This window comes from Argentina silus (genome assembly GCF_951799395.1).
Source record: "Argentina silus genome assembly, chromosome: 11".
Classification (NCBI taxonomy): domain Eukaryota; kingdom Metazoa; phylum Chordata; class Actinopteri; order Argentiniformes; family Argentinidae; genus Argentina; species Argentina silus.
Genome location: NC_139665.1, coordinates 12,092,660 through 12,111,085, shown reverse-complemented (window position 1 = coordinate 12,111,085; position 18,426 = coordinate 12,092,660). Strand labels below are relative to the sequence as shown.

The 18,426-nt window shown below is 46.8% G+C and overlaps 3 protein-coding genes across 4 annotated transcripts in view; 2 read left to right on the top strand and 1 right to left on the bottom strand.

Annotated features, from left to right (window-relative positions):
• Window positions 1–5,478, top strand: part of LOC310812369 (homeobox protein cut-like 1) — a 57,051-nt gene extending 51,573 nt beyond the window's left edge. For both annotated transcript variants that reach the window (XM_083680895.1, XM_083680894.1), the window contains one exon: window positions 251–5,478. In XM_083680895.1, the coding sequence (XP_083537021.1) occupies window positions 251–734 (484 nt within the window). In that variant the 3' untranslated portion in view covers window positions 735–5,478. The remainder of the gene's footprint in view (window positions 1–250) is intronic.
• A 2,774-nt stretch (window positions 5,479–8,252) lies between these two features.
• cux1b (cut-like homeobox 1b) lies at window positions 8,253–16,101 on the top strand. Its single transcript, XM_083680911.1, has 8 exons — window positions 8,253–8,916; window positions 9,102–9,214; window positions 9,390–9,506; window positions 9,872–9,955; window positions 10,064–10,120; window positions 10,288–10,368; window positions 10,643–10,707; window positions 14,414–16,101. The coding sequence occupies exons 1-8, from the start codon at window positions 8,610–8,612 to the stop codon at window positions 14,469–14,471; spliced, it is 882 nt and encodes a 293-aa protein (XP_083537037.1). The 5' UTR covers window positions 8,253–8,609; the 3' UTR covers window positions 14,472–16,101.
• On the bottom strand, window positions 11,755–13,241 carry LOC310812083 (polyadenylate-binding protein 1A-like; the record flags this gene model as incomplete). Its single annotated transcript, XM_083680502.1, has 3 exons — window positions 11,755–12,168; window positions 12,269–12,757; window positions 12,855–13,241. 3 exons carry the CDS (start codon window positions 13,239–13,241, stop codon window positions 11,755–11,757), a joined length of 1,290 nt encoding a protein of 429 aa, XP_083536628.1.
• Window positions 16,102–18,426: the final 2,325 nt, after the last annotated feature.

Here is an 18,426-nt window from a genome sequence, read left to right as displayed (position 1 = left end):
CAATATTAATCTATCTCTAATGTAGAAAATAATAAAAAATAAAGAAAAACCATTGAATGAGAAGGTGTGTCCAAACATTTGACTGGTACTGTAAGCACAGCTGACACAGATGTTTGGGTGTTGAATATGTTTGTATTGATAGATAGAGTGGAGATGGGGGAATAAGTGAGGATTTCAGAGTGGATGGTTTGGAAATGATTTCCAGTGATGTTTTCCTTGATCTCACCTCATGTCACACGTCCCTCCCCAGGTCCCGTATCCGGCGGGAGCTCTTCATCGAGGAGATCAAGGCGGCGGGGGCCGCTGGCGAGGGGGGCTCCCCGTCCCTCCGGGGGTCCAAGGGGGGCGAGGGGGGAGACAGCTGCGACGGGTACGAGTCCGACCCCACGGTGGAGGGGCGCCACGGGGGCCCAGCGGGGCCCGAGGAGGAGGAGGCCGGGGCTGAAGCAGGGGCGGCGGGTGGATCCCCTGCCCAGGGAAAGTGCACTACCTCAGGCTTGGCCGGGCCGGGCTCCTGCACCAGCACCAGCAGCACCCTAGGGGGAGGCCAGAGCGTGTTCAGCCTCCCAGAGGCTGCGGCCCCCCCCTCTGAGTTAGCGCCTGGCGCTAGGGCCCCGGCCAGGAACCCCAGGGACAACAACCTGCGGAAGAAAAAAGCAGCAAACCTCAATAATATCATCCACAGACTGGAGAAGGCAGCTGTCAAAGAGGAACCCTCAGAATGGGAGTTCTGAACCAGCCCACCCCTCCCCCCACCCTCCAATCTGCCCCTCCCCTCCCTCCTCCTTCTCATGACCTCACCGTTTGACCCTTTGACCCCCTGCTCTGCTCCTATTAGACAGACAGACAGACAGACAGACAGACAGACAGACAGGGGCACTGCCAAAGCCAAGCTCAGCGGCCATTTTTGTTACCCAGACTCTCTCCCTCGGAACAAGGAGTGGTTTCACAGTTTTTTTTTTTTTTTTTTACTGAGAAAAGAAAAGCACTTAGCCGTCCTGGTGGCCCCAGGCCCTGCTGTAACCCTAACTCTAACCCCCCCCCACCACCACCACCACCAGCTACTGGTGCACCCGAGACCTCTGCTGGGGTTCAACCCACAGCTCAAGTCTAGACCTGGACTCAATCCCAGGCAAGCCCTGCAACATCAGCGGTCTAAAGGATGGATAATCTCACAGGAGGAGAATCGTCTGTCTGTGTGTCTGTGTGTCTGTGTGTGTGCGTGTGTGTGTGTGCGTGCGTGTGTGTGTGTGTGTGCGTGTGTGCGTGTGTGTGTGTGTGTGTGTGTGTGTTTTTAAAGACAAAGAGCTACATTTCTTAATGGAGTTTGTTGTCTTCTCTCTCCCAGTCGCCTCAGTGTCCAGACCTCCCCTCACACTGTGAGACGCCTCATTTCCCACACTGTCCAGTGACTGTTACAACCCTTTGGCCTTTTTCACTGTGTGTGTGTGTGTTTGTGTGTGTGTTTGTGTCTTTTCAAAGGGCAGCATGCTTCTTTCTGTGTCACTCCTCCACTCCACTCTGCACATGTACGCACGTGTGTGTGTGTGTGTGTGTGTGTGTGATTCTGAAGAGAAGACTCTAAAGACCATAGTTGGCATAGTTACTGAGGAGGAGGATGAATGAACTTTGACCCCTGTGTCTCCTATATCCTGCTGACAGCCATGTGATGGCCAGGAGGGCCCCCCCCCACACACACCTGAAGAGGAACTCACGTGTCTGCCCTCCGAGCTAACTAACTCCTCCAAGGATATAAAAAAATGTGTTCTGTTTTTGTTTGGTTTTTTACATATAAATATATAGAGAGCTGTTCGATTGCCAAAATGAGATTGCACAGTCAGTCGACTCTAAAGAGTACAAGTTGAGGGAATCTTTTACGAAACGTAAAAAGCTAGAGAGTTACTGTCGAAAACAAAACAAAACAGAAAACCCATTTGGGTCTGAGAAAGGTTGGGGGTCATCATCGGTTAGTTGATACATGACATGGTGGAACTGCTTTGTACTGTACTTGCTGACATGATTGGGTTCTGGTTTTGCCGGTCTGGATAATGGACCCGTCGGTTCTGTGTCCTGCCAACACCGTCTTTACACCTCACCTTTCCACAGGCCGACCAGGACAAGAGAACCGGCAGAGAGACGTCAGAGAAACGTCAGACAGATGTCAGAGAGGCCTCCAGAGGCTGAACATAGCCTGCTGTTACGAGAGTACTGATAGAAACCTGTCTCATTGGGGGGTGGGGGTGGGGGTAAGATTGGGTTGGTGGCCACATGGTTGTCTGTGTCTATACTGTAGTGTGTGTGTGTGTGTGTGTGTGTGTGTGTGTGTGTGTGTGTGTGTGCACGTGCACGTGCGTGAGAGAGCGTGAGCATTGAGTCAACTACACTCCCACTGTTTCAGATCCAGTCCACTAGATGTATCTCTCCCCTACCCTGCCCTCAGTGCCTGTCAGCCCACTGCCTCCCCCTAGTGTGTGTGTGTGTGTGTCTGTGTGTGTGAGGACTGTGTTTTTATGGTTCCGAGCGGAGTACTTTCTCGCATACGTGCATACAGTTAAAGTGCACAACTGCCACCCTCTGCTCTGAGCTGTTTTATGAGTTATCATTATTGTTTATAATCTTCTCACAAAGTAGTGGATTGCTGTTATTATTTACTGTAGGTTTGTTTCATTGCTATATATCTTACATAGAGTTTTGGTTTTTAATTCTACTTATTTATAGGGTGCTGTATTTTTTCATTTGATGTTTATATGATTTGATATTTGTAAGGGATTATCTGAGGGCAAATAACGTTTTTTGTTTTTTTTCTTTCGACCGATAGACTGCCGGCAGTATTTGGTGATATTTGGTAGCTCTCGTACGTGTGTATATTCATGAGTTCTGAAGTTTATTTTGAAGTGTCATTTTATGTTGCTTTTGAAAAACATGTTATTGCTACAGGCTCACAGAGGCATTAAGCTTATCGCTCACAACGTTCATGCTCTTAAATCATCGAATCAAAAGGATTTTTCCAGAAGATAAGATCACAGGTCCATCTTATCGCATGTCCCTCTTATCAAACTGATGTATTGAACCCCCCCCACCCCCCCACCTTGATGTTGTAAGTTTGCGACAGCAACATACAGTTCAAAGATCTTGAATCTTGAACCACAGTCAGTTTCCTGCTCCGTAGGACGTTTGAAGAACACAGCAAGTCAAACACCCGTGTGTAGAACCGGCCTCACAGAACGTCACCACGCGCTGATCTCCCACCAAACGCACATCATGACTTCACAGTTGAGATGTTGGTATCGTAGCATGTTTGCTCAGAAGCTTGTGTTCAACACAACATGTGTAGAAGGTTCGGACGTTCTGCGTACACTCATGAAAACCGAACCCCACTAGGGAACTGTATCTGCCAAATCGAGATTTTTTTCAAAAGTATATGTTTATGGAAAGAAGAAAGTGTGCTTTAACAGCGGTCTCCATGACTCCATGTCCCATCATGTCACTATAGCAACCACAGTCTCTGAATCATCCTCCACCCACCCTGCTACATTGTCCATCCATCAGATGGAGTCCGACTTTGTTGATGCATTGGCAGAGGCAGTCCACAAACATGCACTTAATATACTACAATTCCCATCAGGCCTCAGCCTGCCAGGACTGGGTCTGCCTAGCAAACCCCTCCTCTTCCTCACTCAAAGGAACTCTGGGAAATTGTATGCCTTTCACATGTGGTTCCAAACCAAGCACAAGGCGGAGGCTCCTTGCTTCTGACTTGCACCCCAGCGCTAGGCGCTCTAATCCAAAATGGCCGCTCATGCGTGTTTGTTTTTTTACGGCCTACTATATATGGACAACATGTGACCTTCTCTGGCACCTAGGGCTCCTCCCTCAGGGAGGTTCCTCTTGGTTTCAAACCAAGTGTTTTAGGATGTTTTAGGTTGCTAGGATGCACAAGGTTGCTCTCATTCAAAATGGCCGCTCGCGCGTCTTTTTCTATGGTCTACGGAGGTTCTTTTTGGAGGTTCTTCTTGGAAGTTCTTCTCTGTTTCAAACCGAGCGTTTTAGGATGCGGCGCTGAACCGCACGGTCACCTGACTTCCCCCCCTCTCTGCCTTTCCTGTCCAGCTCCACTGGTTCCAAACCAAAAGGCATTCACAAGGACTATAGTTAAGGCCCGAGATTTCTCGATAATAATAATTTCTTACTCCTGCCTCTCTTCATTATCGTCATCAAGATGTATCGGTAGTATTTTTTTTCCCTCACGACTCGTGCTGATAATCACATCCCTTGAGTCGAGAGTCTGTGAATCTTGGCAAGCGTGACTAATTAAAGCACAACAGATGAGGGGACAGTTTAGTGCATTCCTGAGCTGACCACACACACACACACGTTCACAGCACGTCGTCTCCATGGTGATAGCTGTAAAAAGCCCTGTCATATGCTGTTAATGGGAGACATATTGTCGTCCTCTCCTCCGCTTCCTGGTCGGACAACCACCGCATGTTTCATCACGGCTGTTAGGACTGAGAGGTTTATGGCCGGGAGCACTTAAACAGTCTGAGAGCCGGTTTTATCTGCTGCCCCAGACAGGGTGAGCTCGTTAGAGTCCCTGTTAACAGCCATGAGACACTGGGCCAGGCGGTGATGTCATCATCAATGGACCTTTGTTGTTAAACGGTGCTTTTAAAAGGGGGCAATCTGGGATTCAACGGACAGCAAAGCGGTCACCCCGTCACTTTATTTGATAAACAGCTGAGGGATGGGGCTGGAGAAATGTACAGTAACTCTCAGTTTCATAGACGGAGCTATGGCTGCATGGACTGACCCTCCATGAGATGAAAAGGATAGTTTTAACCGTGTTTGAAGCTATACAGCGTTTGTGAACAATTGAAAAAAACAAGCTTGTATTTTCGGTTCTGATGGGGCCGTTGATAAGACCGTTGAACTAAGCTCACCAAGTATTTCTATGTTTTATTATAAAAATTAAAAAAAATCAATGGCTATGTATAATTCATTTAGAAGTCCAAAACGGATGTACCAATCCCAGATTGCCCCTTTTTAAATCCATGTTTTTTCCTGGGCGTAGATTAGAATCTGTGGAGAGACTCTAAGGTTGACGAGATGTTGACAGTTCATTGTCGTCTTTTTTGATCCCTCTCAGCCCCACTCCTTTCCTTTCCCCCTCCCACAGTACTCCGAGTCGATGTTACAGCAAATCAGCACATTCAACCATTTGTTTTTAAACATGACGATGATGATGATCTTACCTGGCCCAGAATCTGTCGCCAACCTCAAACCAAGTCGTCTCCTTTAGGTCCTGCTGAACCACCGTAGTTTGCGACGGGTCATGTCCGCCAGCAGACCCTCCGTGAATTGCGCCCCCTACTGCCCGTACTTTCATACTGCCTCAAGCAACAGGAGAGGAGAGAGGTGCACATTAGCCCCATAGGAGGGCGAGAGAGAGAGAGGGGCTGGTGGGAGAGGAGAGAGGCCTGGGACTTAGTCTATGGAGAGTGGAGAGTGGGTGGGTGGGTGGGTGCAACCACATACTGTATACCGACTGAATTCCTTTCAGAGGGCATTTTCTATTTGGTTTATTTGTGTATCAGCTTTGCTCCAAAGGCATTTGTCGTTACAGAAAACGGAACAGGCGGTTCACCAAATGATTACGGCTCCCGTTAGATTTCCAGTTTATAGTTCATAAATTAACTATTTTGATTTATTTTTCACGATATGATTCATTTTGGTCGTGTTGTGGTTACGATCGGGAGAAGGGGTGTGGGGGGGGGGGCGGGGCGGTCTGGAATTTTCCATCCACAGATATTTTTCTACTAAGCTAAATCAGATGATTCTATACACTGTCGTATAATGTTGTACAGGTCAAAGATACTGTATTTCATGTCCTGATATCAAATGCTGTATGTCATATCACGTGTCCTGAAGTTGTAAAGCATTATTGTCCGTTCTGTTGAAGTAGTGATCCTTCCTTTATGTTCTAGTGGACGCCCGGACCACAGCACCGGGCTCCACATCAGGACAAAGAAAAACCTCAGTTGTTTTGTAATACTTTTTAATATTATCAGATATCTTGATGAAGTGGAGTTTTGTAAGGAAATACTCTCAGAATCACTGGTGTATAGGACACACACACACACACGCACACGCACACACGTGCACGGCACAGTACACACACGTTTAGTATATGTTCAGTTTATTGGCCACTCTGTGTGTACTTCATGTTCGTTGTTTTTCCTCACAATCTTCATAGCTTATAAAATGAACATTCTGTCTCTATGCATCTCCAGGTCTCCCTTCACTAGCCTCTGTATGTAGCTGTCCATGAATCGAGCAGGGAGGACACTGAATTTCACGACATGGACTTCCTGCTTCTTCCCCATACCCTTTTAAAGCCACCATCCGTAATTCATGAAGCCCTTTTATGGATATATAAATGTAAGATGTGTACACATTTGATTCTTCAAGAATATTAAAAGGATTACGGATGGTGGCTTTAAACACACCATGTGGTAAAAGCACACTGCACAAAATCCACATATCCCAAGCAAGGTGTCGCTTTCTATGAAATACGTTTCATAACTGCGAAGTGTGAAGGATAATATCATTGAGAGAGCAAATCTTTATATGAAAATTACCGTTTTTTTTTGTTTTTTTTTACTGAAGATATAGTTGCAGCTACAGGTTTACAACAAGAAAAATGCCAAATATTGAAATTATCATTCAGATATGATGAAGGTTTTTTTTTTTAATGGTTGTGTTGACATTTCTGATGTTTCTCAGTGTGAAGACCCTGGCAGAACAGAAATGTCTACTTTTGGGAGGAACTATAGTTTTGTTCACAGCTTCCGTAGCCCCTTCATGGTTAATGGTTACCATTAAGCCCAGTAACTTCCCTTCCACCCTGTTCAGATCAGCACAGAGGCTAGGGTAAACCAAAAGGGGTACGTGACCTTTACCCCCTCAGAAAGCTTTAAGATGCTTTTTTTGTGGCTTGAACCGATTGGTTCGACTCAGAGTGAAGCATTACGATTGGCTCTAAACCAGTCTAGTCGTCGTCGTCGTCATCAGTTTGGAAATGTTCTCATAGTGACAACCTCTTCCCCTCTGTGTGTGTGTGTGTGTGTGCGTACGTATTTTCGTTTATAAGGTTGTATTGTCGTTTAGGGGTGGTTGAAAGGTCTTGTTTTGAGATCGTTTCCCCAGCACTGTTGCTGCTGCTTCAGACATATTCTTAAAAACAAATCCTTTTCGTTCATCTTCAAGGCTTGGGTTCTCTCCTGTCTTCTCCCCTTCTACATATATCTGTTTTCTTTCTGTTTTTCTAATGTTGAGTCATGTTGGTTTTTTTCTCAGCACTGTAAAGACAGTCCCTTATACAGCAACAGGAAGCAGCAATATCACTGTAAGAAAATTTCACAATGTATTGTTGTTATTATTATTATTATGATTAACATCATTATTATTCACTTGCACCCTAGGTGTGATAACTGAAGTAAATCTCTTTTATACAAACACGAATAGCGTCGTGACTTTCTTTTTGTTCAGCTCTCACCTCTCGCTGCTCAGTCCCGTGTGGCGGTGGCTGACGTCCTGTGTGTCTCTTAATAAAGAAGCGGCAGCATTCTGATGTGATTCTCTAAACCCCAGAGCCTGACCCTGACCCCTGACCCCCAGACCCTGAACCCTGACCCCCAGAGCCTGACCCTGAACCCTGACCCCCAGAGCCTGACCCTGACCCCCAGAGCCTGACCCTGACCCCCAGAGCCTGACCCAGAGCCTGACCCAGAACCCGACCCTGACCCCCAGAGCCTGACCCTGACCCCCAGAGCCTGACCCTGACAGCTGATCCCTCCTTGATTGTCTTTAACTGACTTGAGAGTCAATTAGAAAGTCAGCCTCTTGAGAGAGAGAAATAGAGACACTCTGTTTGAATACTTTTGAAATCCATCCATCCTTCCTTTAAGAAAACAGTGATCTGACGTGATTGGGTTGGTTTATCATAAGCGTTGTCACTGCATTGCTCTCCTCAATCATCAGGATGTGAGCTGGTGACTGGAGGGTTGCTGAGCCAGTTGGTGGCATTATATCTAAGGTGCCTACCGCTGCCGTTGGGCCCTTGAGCAAGGCACTTAACCCCTAACTGGGGGGGGGGGGGGGGGGCGGAGGCGGAAATTACCACATTCCAAACAGTTGATTGAAGGAGAGGGTGGGGTCGGGGCGGGGGGGGTGCATTTGAATCGTATCCAAACAGAGCCAGAGAGAAGCTTGGTGTGTATGAAACACAAAACGCCTAGTATATACATATACATGACATCACTGCACTCATCTCATCCACAAAACATATCAAACATGGTGTGGTGAGGTGAGGTATTAAAGCCCTGGGGAGCGTCGGTGTACCAGGCAGGCTTTTCCTTCTCTTCTACGACGTGAGCCGTTGAAATAAAACAGAAAACTATTTCCGTTTTTCCCCCTCAAGTCCATCCACCGGTTCCTGTTTGCCCTGGTAAGTGCTCTTCCTTTGCCGTTGATGGAAACGTCTTGATCATCATGTCATGGAATATTGGAGAACTCGGGTGTTGGAATCTGCCACAGGTAAGTGACTGAGGATGTTACTGTGTGTGTCAGTGAGTGAGACCTGGGTCTCACTCCCATGTCCAAGCACAAGTGTCTGTCTTTCTATGAACAGTATGTGTCTCTTTTCTACAGGACGCTACACTGAGCTTCAGCTGGAGTTCTCGTCTGCGGTGCGTACCAGCGCGGAGCAGAAGGAGCTGATCGTGCAGCTGGAGCGGGACCTGAGCACCATCCAGACCATGTCCTCGCTCCCCCGGCCCGACGCAGAGGGCTCCGACCACCTCACCAACCTGGACAGCATCCCTGACCCCATCAAGGAGGCCACCGCCATGTTCACAGGTACGCCGCCGTGTGTGTGTGTGAGAGAGAGTGTGTGTGAGAGAGAGAGACAGGGCTGTGTCTCATTCCTATGTCCAAGCACAAGAGTGTGAGTGTGTGTGTGTGTGTGTGTGTGTGTGTGTGTGTGTGTGTGTGAGTGAGTGAGTGAGTAAGTTTAAGTGTAAAGATGCTGTGTCCCTCCCCAGGTCTGGGTGTAGCCCCCCAGGCTAACCTGCCTCAGGGGCAGATGGACTCTCTGCTCTCCATCATCTCCAGCCAAAGGGAGAGGTTCCGCTCTCGCAATCAGGAGCTGGAGGCTGTGAGTCCCCTTGTCACACAATAACACACACACAAACACACAATTCCTTATGTCACACAAACACAAAACTCCCACTTTCTCACCCTCCTTCATGTTTTCCCTCCCTCACTCCATCACACCCTCCTCTCTCTCTCTCCCTCTCTCTCTCTCTCCCTCCCTCTCTCTCTCTCTCCAGGAGAATCGTTCTGTCCAGCAGACCATGCAGGCCCTGCAGAGTGAGTTGGACAGCCTGCGTGCAGACAACATCAAGCTCTATGAGAAGATCAAGTTCCTACAGAGTTACCCTGGCAGAGTGAGTGTGTGTGTGCGTGTGTGCGTGCATGCGTGTGTGTCTGTGTGGAACTCACAGCTTTATCGACTTTGTCCTTGGTGCAAACCATCTGTTGTTTTGGGTGATAGGCAATGAATTCACAACAGGGTAGGTGTATGTTTAGACTAAACAAGACCATGTTTAGAAGCCATTTGGAGACTTGACTTATGACCCATAGGAGAGTCGCTGACAGCAATCAGACGGGTTAATATTAATTCTGAACACAATTTAGTGGTACCCTTACTTTCACCTCTCCAACTGTGTTAGACAGGGTGGAAGGAAGGGTGCATTTTCAAATGATTGGGACTGGTCCCCTTGACCAACTCTCCCTCTGTCTCCCCCTGCAGGCCGGAGGCAACGATGACACGGTGATGCGCTACTCCTCCCAGTATGAAGAGAGACTGGACCCCTTCGCCTCCTTCAGCAAGAGAGTAAGAGGAAACACACACACACACACACACACACACAAAAAGACTACAGCACTCACACTGTTGAATAAAGTTGCCTCTCCTGTTTGGACTAAATGTGTGTGTTTTCAGGAACGTCAGCGCAGGTACCTGAGCCTCAGCCCCTGGGATAAGGCTACACTCAGCCTGGTGAGACACACTCACACACACACACACACACTCATCACACAAACATACAGACACACACACGCGCACACACGCACGTGCATGCGCATACACACGCACACACACGCACACACACGCACAACGCTTGAGTATTCAGCCCTGCCCTAACTGTTCCCTGGTGTGTTTTTCAGGGCCGTGGTATTCTGTCCAATAAGATGGCCAGAACCATTGCTTTTTTCTATACCCTCTTCCTGCACTGCCTGGTGTTCCTGGTGAGTAAGCCCTCAACCTGTTGAATAGCCGACGAGGCTAAGAAATACAATATGGTTGGATTGTCATGTTGCTGGCCATGTTTTCGTATTCTGTGCTCCTTCAATGTCCATGGAAACGGGTAGAAATCGGAGGACGGGCTCACAGTAATGCGTGGAACGGGATGAGGAATGGTATCAAACATGTGTCAGTGAGCCCATCCTCTGAGTTCTGCCTCCCCGGTTCTACGCCAGTGCCCCAGTCATCACCATAGCATGTTGTTCCTGTGTGTGTCAGGTGCTGTACAAGACGGCCTGGAGTGAGAGCATCGGCCGAGACTGCACTGCCTTCTGTGCTAAAAAGTGAGTGTGTTTTCAATCCTCTATGACGGGAGTTGTGGCGAATTCCTCTTTTTTTTTTTTTTTTTTTTTTTTTTTTTTATAAGGAAGTGTTTTGAAACCCCCAATTCCGAATTCCAAAGCTTTTTTTAATAACCGAATTGGAATTCAATTCACTTCTGGAAAAAGTGATTGGCCCCCAACCCTGATCTATGATAACCCATACATGTGTTTAGTTGATGAGGCTGTCTCCCCCACACTAGCAGAGGACATACAGGGTGACTGTGGTCTCAGAGACTGGAACCATGAAGAGCTTCACTCCTTAGTATCTACTGGAGATTAGTGTGAACTTCCTCTTCTGTTCGTTCATTTCAGAGGAAACAAGAGACCACGTCCTGCGTAGGAGACACTGAAGTGGTTTTTTTCTCCTTCCGGTTCTACACTCCAAAAGTTTGGATTTGAAATCAAACAATTTACAGCTGTCAAGGACAACACGGGGGGGGGGGGGGGAGTGGTGCCTGTGACGGGCCTAACCCAAAATATCTCGCTGTCCCTCTCCTTAAATATCATTCCCAACAAAGGACAAGGTGTGAGACACATTACAATCGCAAAGGAATGGCGAGGGTGCTGTTTCTTCAGACACATTACGATCGCAAAGGAATTGACAAATGGTGAGGGTGCGACTTCTTCAGGATGTCCGCCAGGCTCATTCAACTGTAAATAGTTATACACGTTGAAATCAAGTTTGGTGCCACCAAAATCCATCTACAAAGTCTCTGTACAACGGTTGATGTTCTGAGCACTGATACAGTAAAAGGTTGTAAAACCGTAATGCATTTAATCTCTACATATCAAACCTAGGTTTTCTATATTGAAATAAACTTTTTTTTTTTTTACTTTTATCAATAAGGTCCAGCGTATCAATCATGTTCTATTTCTAATAAAAAACCAAACAAATTGTAATAATAATTTTGCCATATTTTGAGAGTTTTAATTTTTTCAATGTTAAAATATATTTTGCTGTGTTCTTCGGTGAAGCAGGTTTCAAAGTCCGGACCTCCATCCCGCTTCTCAGCAGCTTGGAGCTGGGATAGGGTCAGATTTCTGTCCAGCCAGCTGGTTGGTGAGGTAGGAGGCAGCACAGGTCTGGGCCTTTGGAATGCAGAATGGTGGAGCAGGCTGGTAGGGGTTGAGGACGCTGGCCGTCCTCTGCATGCGCTGGTTGGTGGTGTGGGCCTGGCGCTCCTCCTTGCGCATGGCCAGGACCACGTACAGGGGCTTGGTGGCCACGATGCGGCCGTTCATCTCAGTCACAGCCTTGGTGGCCGCCTCAGGGGAGGAGAAGCGCACAAAGCCGTAGCCCTGGCTGCGTCCACCCTCCATCACCACCTTTGCGCTGGTGATTGATCCGAAGGAGGAGAACACCTTGTGCAGGTCCTCGTCATCCAAGCTATTATCCAGGTTCTTCACACACAGATTGACACCCTGGTGGAGAGAAACCCTGTTTAGTGAGATGATTTTCAACCCCTCAGATAATCATTATCATTTACTATGAACCTGTGTTAGTGTTAGCAAGGTCACACACCTTGTATCTGGTCCTGCGGTCCTGCTTCTTGTGCTCAAATGGGCGCTTCAGCTCAGTCTGGCGCTCTCCTTTCGTCTGGGCACGGCCCACATGGACCCGCTTCCCATTAAGGGTTTTACCATTCATGTCATCAACGGCCTTCTGGGCGTCCTCATGCCTTTGGAAGTTGACAAAGCCGAAACCCCTGGACTTTCCACTGTTATCAGTCATGACCCGGACACTCAGGGCCGGGCCGTACTTTTCAAACCTCTCCGCCAGTTTACGGTCGTCCATGTCCTCTCCAAAGTTTTTGATGTAGACGTTAGTGAACTCTCTGGCCCTGGCTCCAAGTTTAGCCTCTGGTTCTTGGCGAGATTTGAAGTGTCCAACAAACACTTTTTTGTCATTGAGCAGCATGCCGTTCAGTCCATCGATGGCTCTTCCAGCAGCCTCCTGGGTCTCAAAGTGCACAAAGCCGTAGCCTTTGGAGCCATTCTCATCACAAACCACCTTCAAAACAAAACAAACTTAACTTATATAGAACATTTCATGCACAAATGCATTACAATACGATATACTTTACAGGAAGAATAAATAAAAGGGGCACCTTGCAGGATAGAACGTTCCCAAAGGCAGAGAAGGTGTCGTAGAGAGCGTTGCTGTCAATAGACTTCTCCAAGTTCTTGATGAAGATGTTGCCAACCCCACTGTTCCTCAGAGAAGGGTCACGCTGAGACCACATGATGCGCATAGGTCTTCCTCTGACCGCGTCAAAGTTCATGGTGTCCAGGACAAGCTCGGCGTCAGCTTGCCGTTGAAAGTTGACAAAGGCATATCCAAGGGATCGGCCAGTGATGATGTCCCTGCACACTCGAATAGAGTGAATTGGAGCAGCAGGGCTGAATTTCTCATGCAGCATTGCCTCTGTGATATCCTGGTGGAGATCTCCCACATACAAGGAGGCCATCGGGTAATTAGGCACACTGGAATTCATGTCTGATGTTAAGTTCTCTCAAACTACACAAGAGTAAAATAAAACTGGACAAAAAAACGTAGTTAAAATATATAATAAGCTCTGTTGCACACCCAATGCGGATATCAATGAGATGAAATGCAGAATGAATGTCAGGGGAAATGAATGTCATTTGGAACCGGAATTCAGAACCTCAGTTGCTAGGTCCTCTTTTGTTACATCATTGTCAATTGTTACATCAGTTCCATGTCTAGAAATCCTTGATGTTCTATTTCAATTTCTGTATATTCATGCATTATAATAATAGTAATAATAATAATAAATTTATTTATAGAGCACATTTTCGTACAGAGACTGCAGCTCAAAGTGCTGTACATAAAAAGTCTGAGAAACAATAGTACAATAGAAGAAAAGTGAAATAGGAAAACAATAAATAAACAGCAGTAGCCTACATGTTAACATGATACAAGCAATGGTAATAGATGATTAAAGCACTATTCAAGTAAAACCCAAGCAATACAGACCAATAGTGCAAGAGAAAGCCGTAGATAATAAAATTAAGTTCCGCTTGGTTGGTATAGCCCTTAGTCACTGTTACAGTCTAAAACAGTTTCATAATGACTGAATATGAAAGACAATAAGTGATGGCACACGACACCCCCCAACCGTAGACCCTCGCATTAATAGTAATAATAATTAATAATTCATAGTAATAATAATTAATAATTCATTTTTTATAGTTCTTTTCTCAGTACTCTGTTTTGGAGACACTCCAAAGCCTAGAATCACTATGACTATGCCTGCACAAATGATGGGACGGAACACACCTGACCAGAAATACCTGTCAAGCCAGTTGTCCCATTACTTTTGGGTACCCTAAAATAGGGGGACGATGCATAAAAAGTGTTGTAATTTCTAAACGGTGAAACCAATTTGTACACAAATACCATCAAATAAAAGAATCTCTACTTTAACCTCAGTAATTGTTCCTACTAAATGAAGAAAAAAATGCTTCACTGTCCCATTACTTACGCAGGGCACTGTAGTCCAGGTCATGTTAATCACTAATCCTTCTAACACCAGAATATATGATGCAATGCTATACTATGGACGCCCTAAAACCCATGAATACCAAAGGATTATCACATTCTCTCCATCCCTCACCTCAACGCCCCGCCCTTCCTCTCTTTCAGGTACTCTGATCACCTGCACCGTTTCCATGAGAACGAAGGGAATGGTGACTGGCAGTGATGTGATTGGTCCTGATGAGGCTGGGGGCGGACTGGAAGACTAGCCTTGGACAAGTCCCAACCGCAACCATCTCCACCACCGCGGTTCCCGGATTAGGATTGAACGACAGCTTCATCGTACTCTTGATGGGCTCTCAGCTTCATTTCCTGCTGTGGCTGTTTCTGCCCACTAGGGGTGTGCTTGCTCTCTAATGTCGCAGCATTAGAAAAACATCCGCTTAAAGATAATTGTCAGATGTTTTTTACTCAAAAATGGTCTTAAAGGGAAAGTTCACTTTTGTACAACTTATAGTCAGATGGTTCCTTACCCTGAAAGGAGAAACTGTCATCAAAACAGCTATATGGGGTAAAAAGGTGAACTATCCCTTACCAACTTTGATTTTGGGTTGAACTTCCCCTTTAAGATCTTTGATAGTCCTCTCTGCTTCTCTGGTGTAAATCATTTAAATCATCATTCATTTATCGGCAGCAGCATTCAGTAACACCTCTCCCTTCACTTTCCTACAGGGAACTAACTGAGCCTAACTGGCATAGATCATTTAAAGAGTCGATTATTTAATAGCGGCAGTCATCAAGTCTAAATGAGTATGTGGTGTATGAATACAAATTGAAAGATTACATCATACCATTTCCTTGTACCAAAGGGACCAATGTTTAGGTCTTGCTTCTATCTATTCTAGTCTTCGTACAGATTCATTATAGTTTTTATGTCGATTAATTATTGTGGCTGGTGTTATCGTTAAAGGGGCAATCTGGGATTCTCGCCGCCACTCCTTTGATATTGATTCGTTTGGCTGAGGGGAATTCTGTGACATAATACACAGATGTGATCATAATACAACATTGTAAGAGGTAATACTGTAGGGACGAGATATACGAGATATATACGAGATATATACGAGATATAACAGTTGTTTTTCCTTTCCTTTTTAGATTCTCCTCCTTGAGATTGGCTCATGTCATGTAAAGTACATGATCATAACACCTGTAGTTGCTTTCTTCATTTGCCTGGATAGCCAGGAATATTTAACCCCCGGTATTTGTGTCTTCTGTTAGAATGCATCGGTTTCATATTGTTGTGTTCTTAGGGAGGTGGGTGATGATGTCATAAAGAAAAGTAGCCAGAATGGGACATAATACAATGTGAGTTTTGAATACTGCAGCTAGCTGTTTAGCAATTCTCATACTTTACTTAAATTGTGTGTTGTAGGTGATGAATATCACTTATGTTTTCCAATAACATTGGTATCCGAGCACAAGGCAACATAAACAAAAAAATCATACTGTGAAGTTTGGAGGAATTTTATTTTTGCACAGTTTCGCGGTTTTTGCTCAAAGAAAATGGGGTCAGATTATGTGGAAGAACCACTGGCTCCTAGAAAGATGGCTAAAATGGTGAAGGTGACATCATCAAGTTCAGGGTTATATTGCTGCAGTATAAAATGGTGAAGGTGACATCATCAAGTGCAGGGGTGTATTTCTGCAGAAGTTAACCTGACAGGTTAAGGAGTGTTGTGTTATGTGGGTGGGTATGATGTGTGCTTATGTCTAAACCACCTCCCTGTAGGACAAGGCTGTAGAGCTGCACTCCCTGTCTTTCATATATTCTAAATAAACTGTCTATGCATTCACCTTGACCTGACTGGTGTTTTGTGGCGCCTTTTCTTGTCTGAAATATTGATATTATATTGTATCACGGGCACAGGTAAAAAGTGTGTGTGTGTGTGTGTGTGTGTGTGTGTGTGTGTGTGTGTGTGTGTGTGTGTGTGTGTGTGTCAGTGCTGACTGGCTCTGCCTGTCTGAGAGACTGAATTAGGCTGTATTATTCATGAGAGGACTCCCCTTTAAGAGTTCCAGAGCCTGAAGCCTTTCTCTCTCAATCATTAAAGCGGCAGTCTGACCACACACACACTCACTCACTCACTCACTCATACACACACTCACTGACTCACTCACTCACACACACACACACACATCCGCTAACTGGGGCTACACTAGCACAGCTACCTCCTTATCCCCCCCCCCCCCCCCCCTAAATGATGACCATCAGTTCAGCAGCCCTGTGCTTCCGTCTCGGAGGTAAAAGATGATCTCTGTGATTTAAGTGGGTCTAATGGGTCAATGTTATTTGTTGACTGCAGATGGAGTGGTCCTGGTGAATGGACAGAGAGTGAGAGTGGTCCTGGTGAATGGACAGAGAATGAGTTAAGCAGTAGTACAGACATGGTGGACTAGGTGGCAGTGTTTGTTTATGGGATTTGGTTCATTTTTAGTCATTTCAAATTTGTATTGGAAAATTGCCTGCAGTATTCAGTCAGTGGAGACCACTGCAGTTATACTCCCCACCCCCCCCCTCCCAAGTTGTTTATTGACCTGTCTGTCTGTCTGTCTGTCTCTCTCTCTTTGTTTATCTGTCCGTCTGTCCCTCTTTCTAACCTTCCCCTCTCTTTTCTTGTGTGTGTGTATGTGTGCATCACGGTCAAAAACGGCACAAGAAAATTACTTGTTTTGGATGAAACCACAACACTATAACAACGTTTTGTTGATGTCAGTGGACTGATACAGTGTCAAACCGCGGTCTGAATCGTTGTTGGAAGTGTCCTCCAGTACAAGGCTTTCCCCAACCCTCCCAGTTCAGAGGCATCCTCATTCATATCTTAGTATCCATGGAAACCTCATTCACTGATTCAGCAGCTCCATTCAGGATTTCCTCTCTTAGGCAGCTAAGTACTTCAGCTCCAAGCTTCAGAGATTTAGCATTTGGGGGGGGGGGGGGGAGGGGTCATTCATTTATCGGCAGCACCATTCAGTAACACCTCTCCCTTCATTTTCCTACAGGGAACTAACTGAGCCTCTCTTCCCCCCTCTTTCTCTCTCTCTCTCTCCTCCTCTCCCCCCCTCTCTCTCTCTCTCTCTCTCTCTCCCCCGCCTCTCTCTCCTCCTCTCCCCCCTCTCTCTCTCTCTCCCTCCCTCTCTCTCTCTCCCCCTCCCCCCCCTCTCTCTCTCTATCTCTCTTTCTCTTTCGCTCCATTCTCCTCATTCTCTCACAGCATGCGGTCGCTTCAACCGTTTCCCCCGCGGGCGTTACCATGGTAACAGACCTACTCCATCAGGTGGTTCCCGCTGTACCGCTACTCCCCTGCCCCCCTCACCCCCACCCCCCACCCCCCTCCCCTGCACACTGATTTGCTCTGACAGCGTCTGGCTAAGTCGCTGTGACCCCAGTCCCTTACACCCCTTACTGTGCTGAAGACTCCCCAACCCCTCCTCCCCTCCTCTTCCTCCTTCTCCTCTTCCTCCCCTTCTCTTCCCCTCCCCTCCTCTCCCTCCCCCTCCTCCCCCAGTAAAGGTGATGGGAGGTGACTGTGTGGGTCTGGATGGCGCTCAGTTTCCTGGCTCATGCGTTGTCGCTGCGGGCGAAGGCTGCAGGAACCCGCTGACCTCCTGCATGGCTGACCAGCCTCGCCACGGGACCAGAGACGTGTGGTGGACGCGTCGACTGATCTGATCATCCGTCTGGATCAGTGGATCAGTTCTGCTTCTCATGCCTTCATTCCCCTCCTCCAGTGTCAGTTGAGAGGGAGGGAGGTGGGGGTGGGGGGGGAGTTGGGGGGGGGGGTGCTGTTCTTCTTGCCCTGTTTTACTCCTCTGCGTTGTTTACACACACACACACACACACATACTCACACACACACACATATGCTCACACACACACACACACACACACACACACACACACGCACGCACACAGGTTATTTGAGGATCACCCCTCACAATCTCCTCTGTTGCCCCAAGGAGGCAGCTGGCACTGTGAGCCTGATGTTGGCTCACTGAGACTCAGATGTAGATTGGCATCATTATCACAGTCCTCCTTCATTCCTTCATACGCCATATATGGAGCAGCCAGGGACGGACTAGGACAACAAAACGGCCCTGGACTCAGCATGACCGGGGGG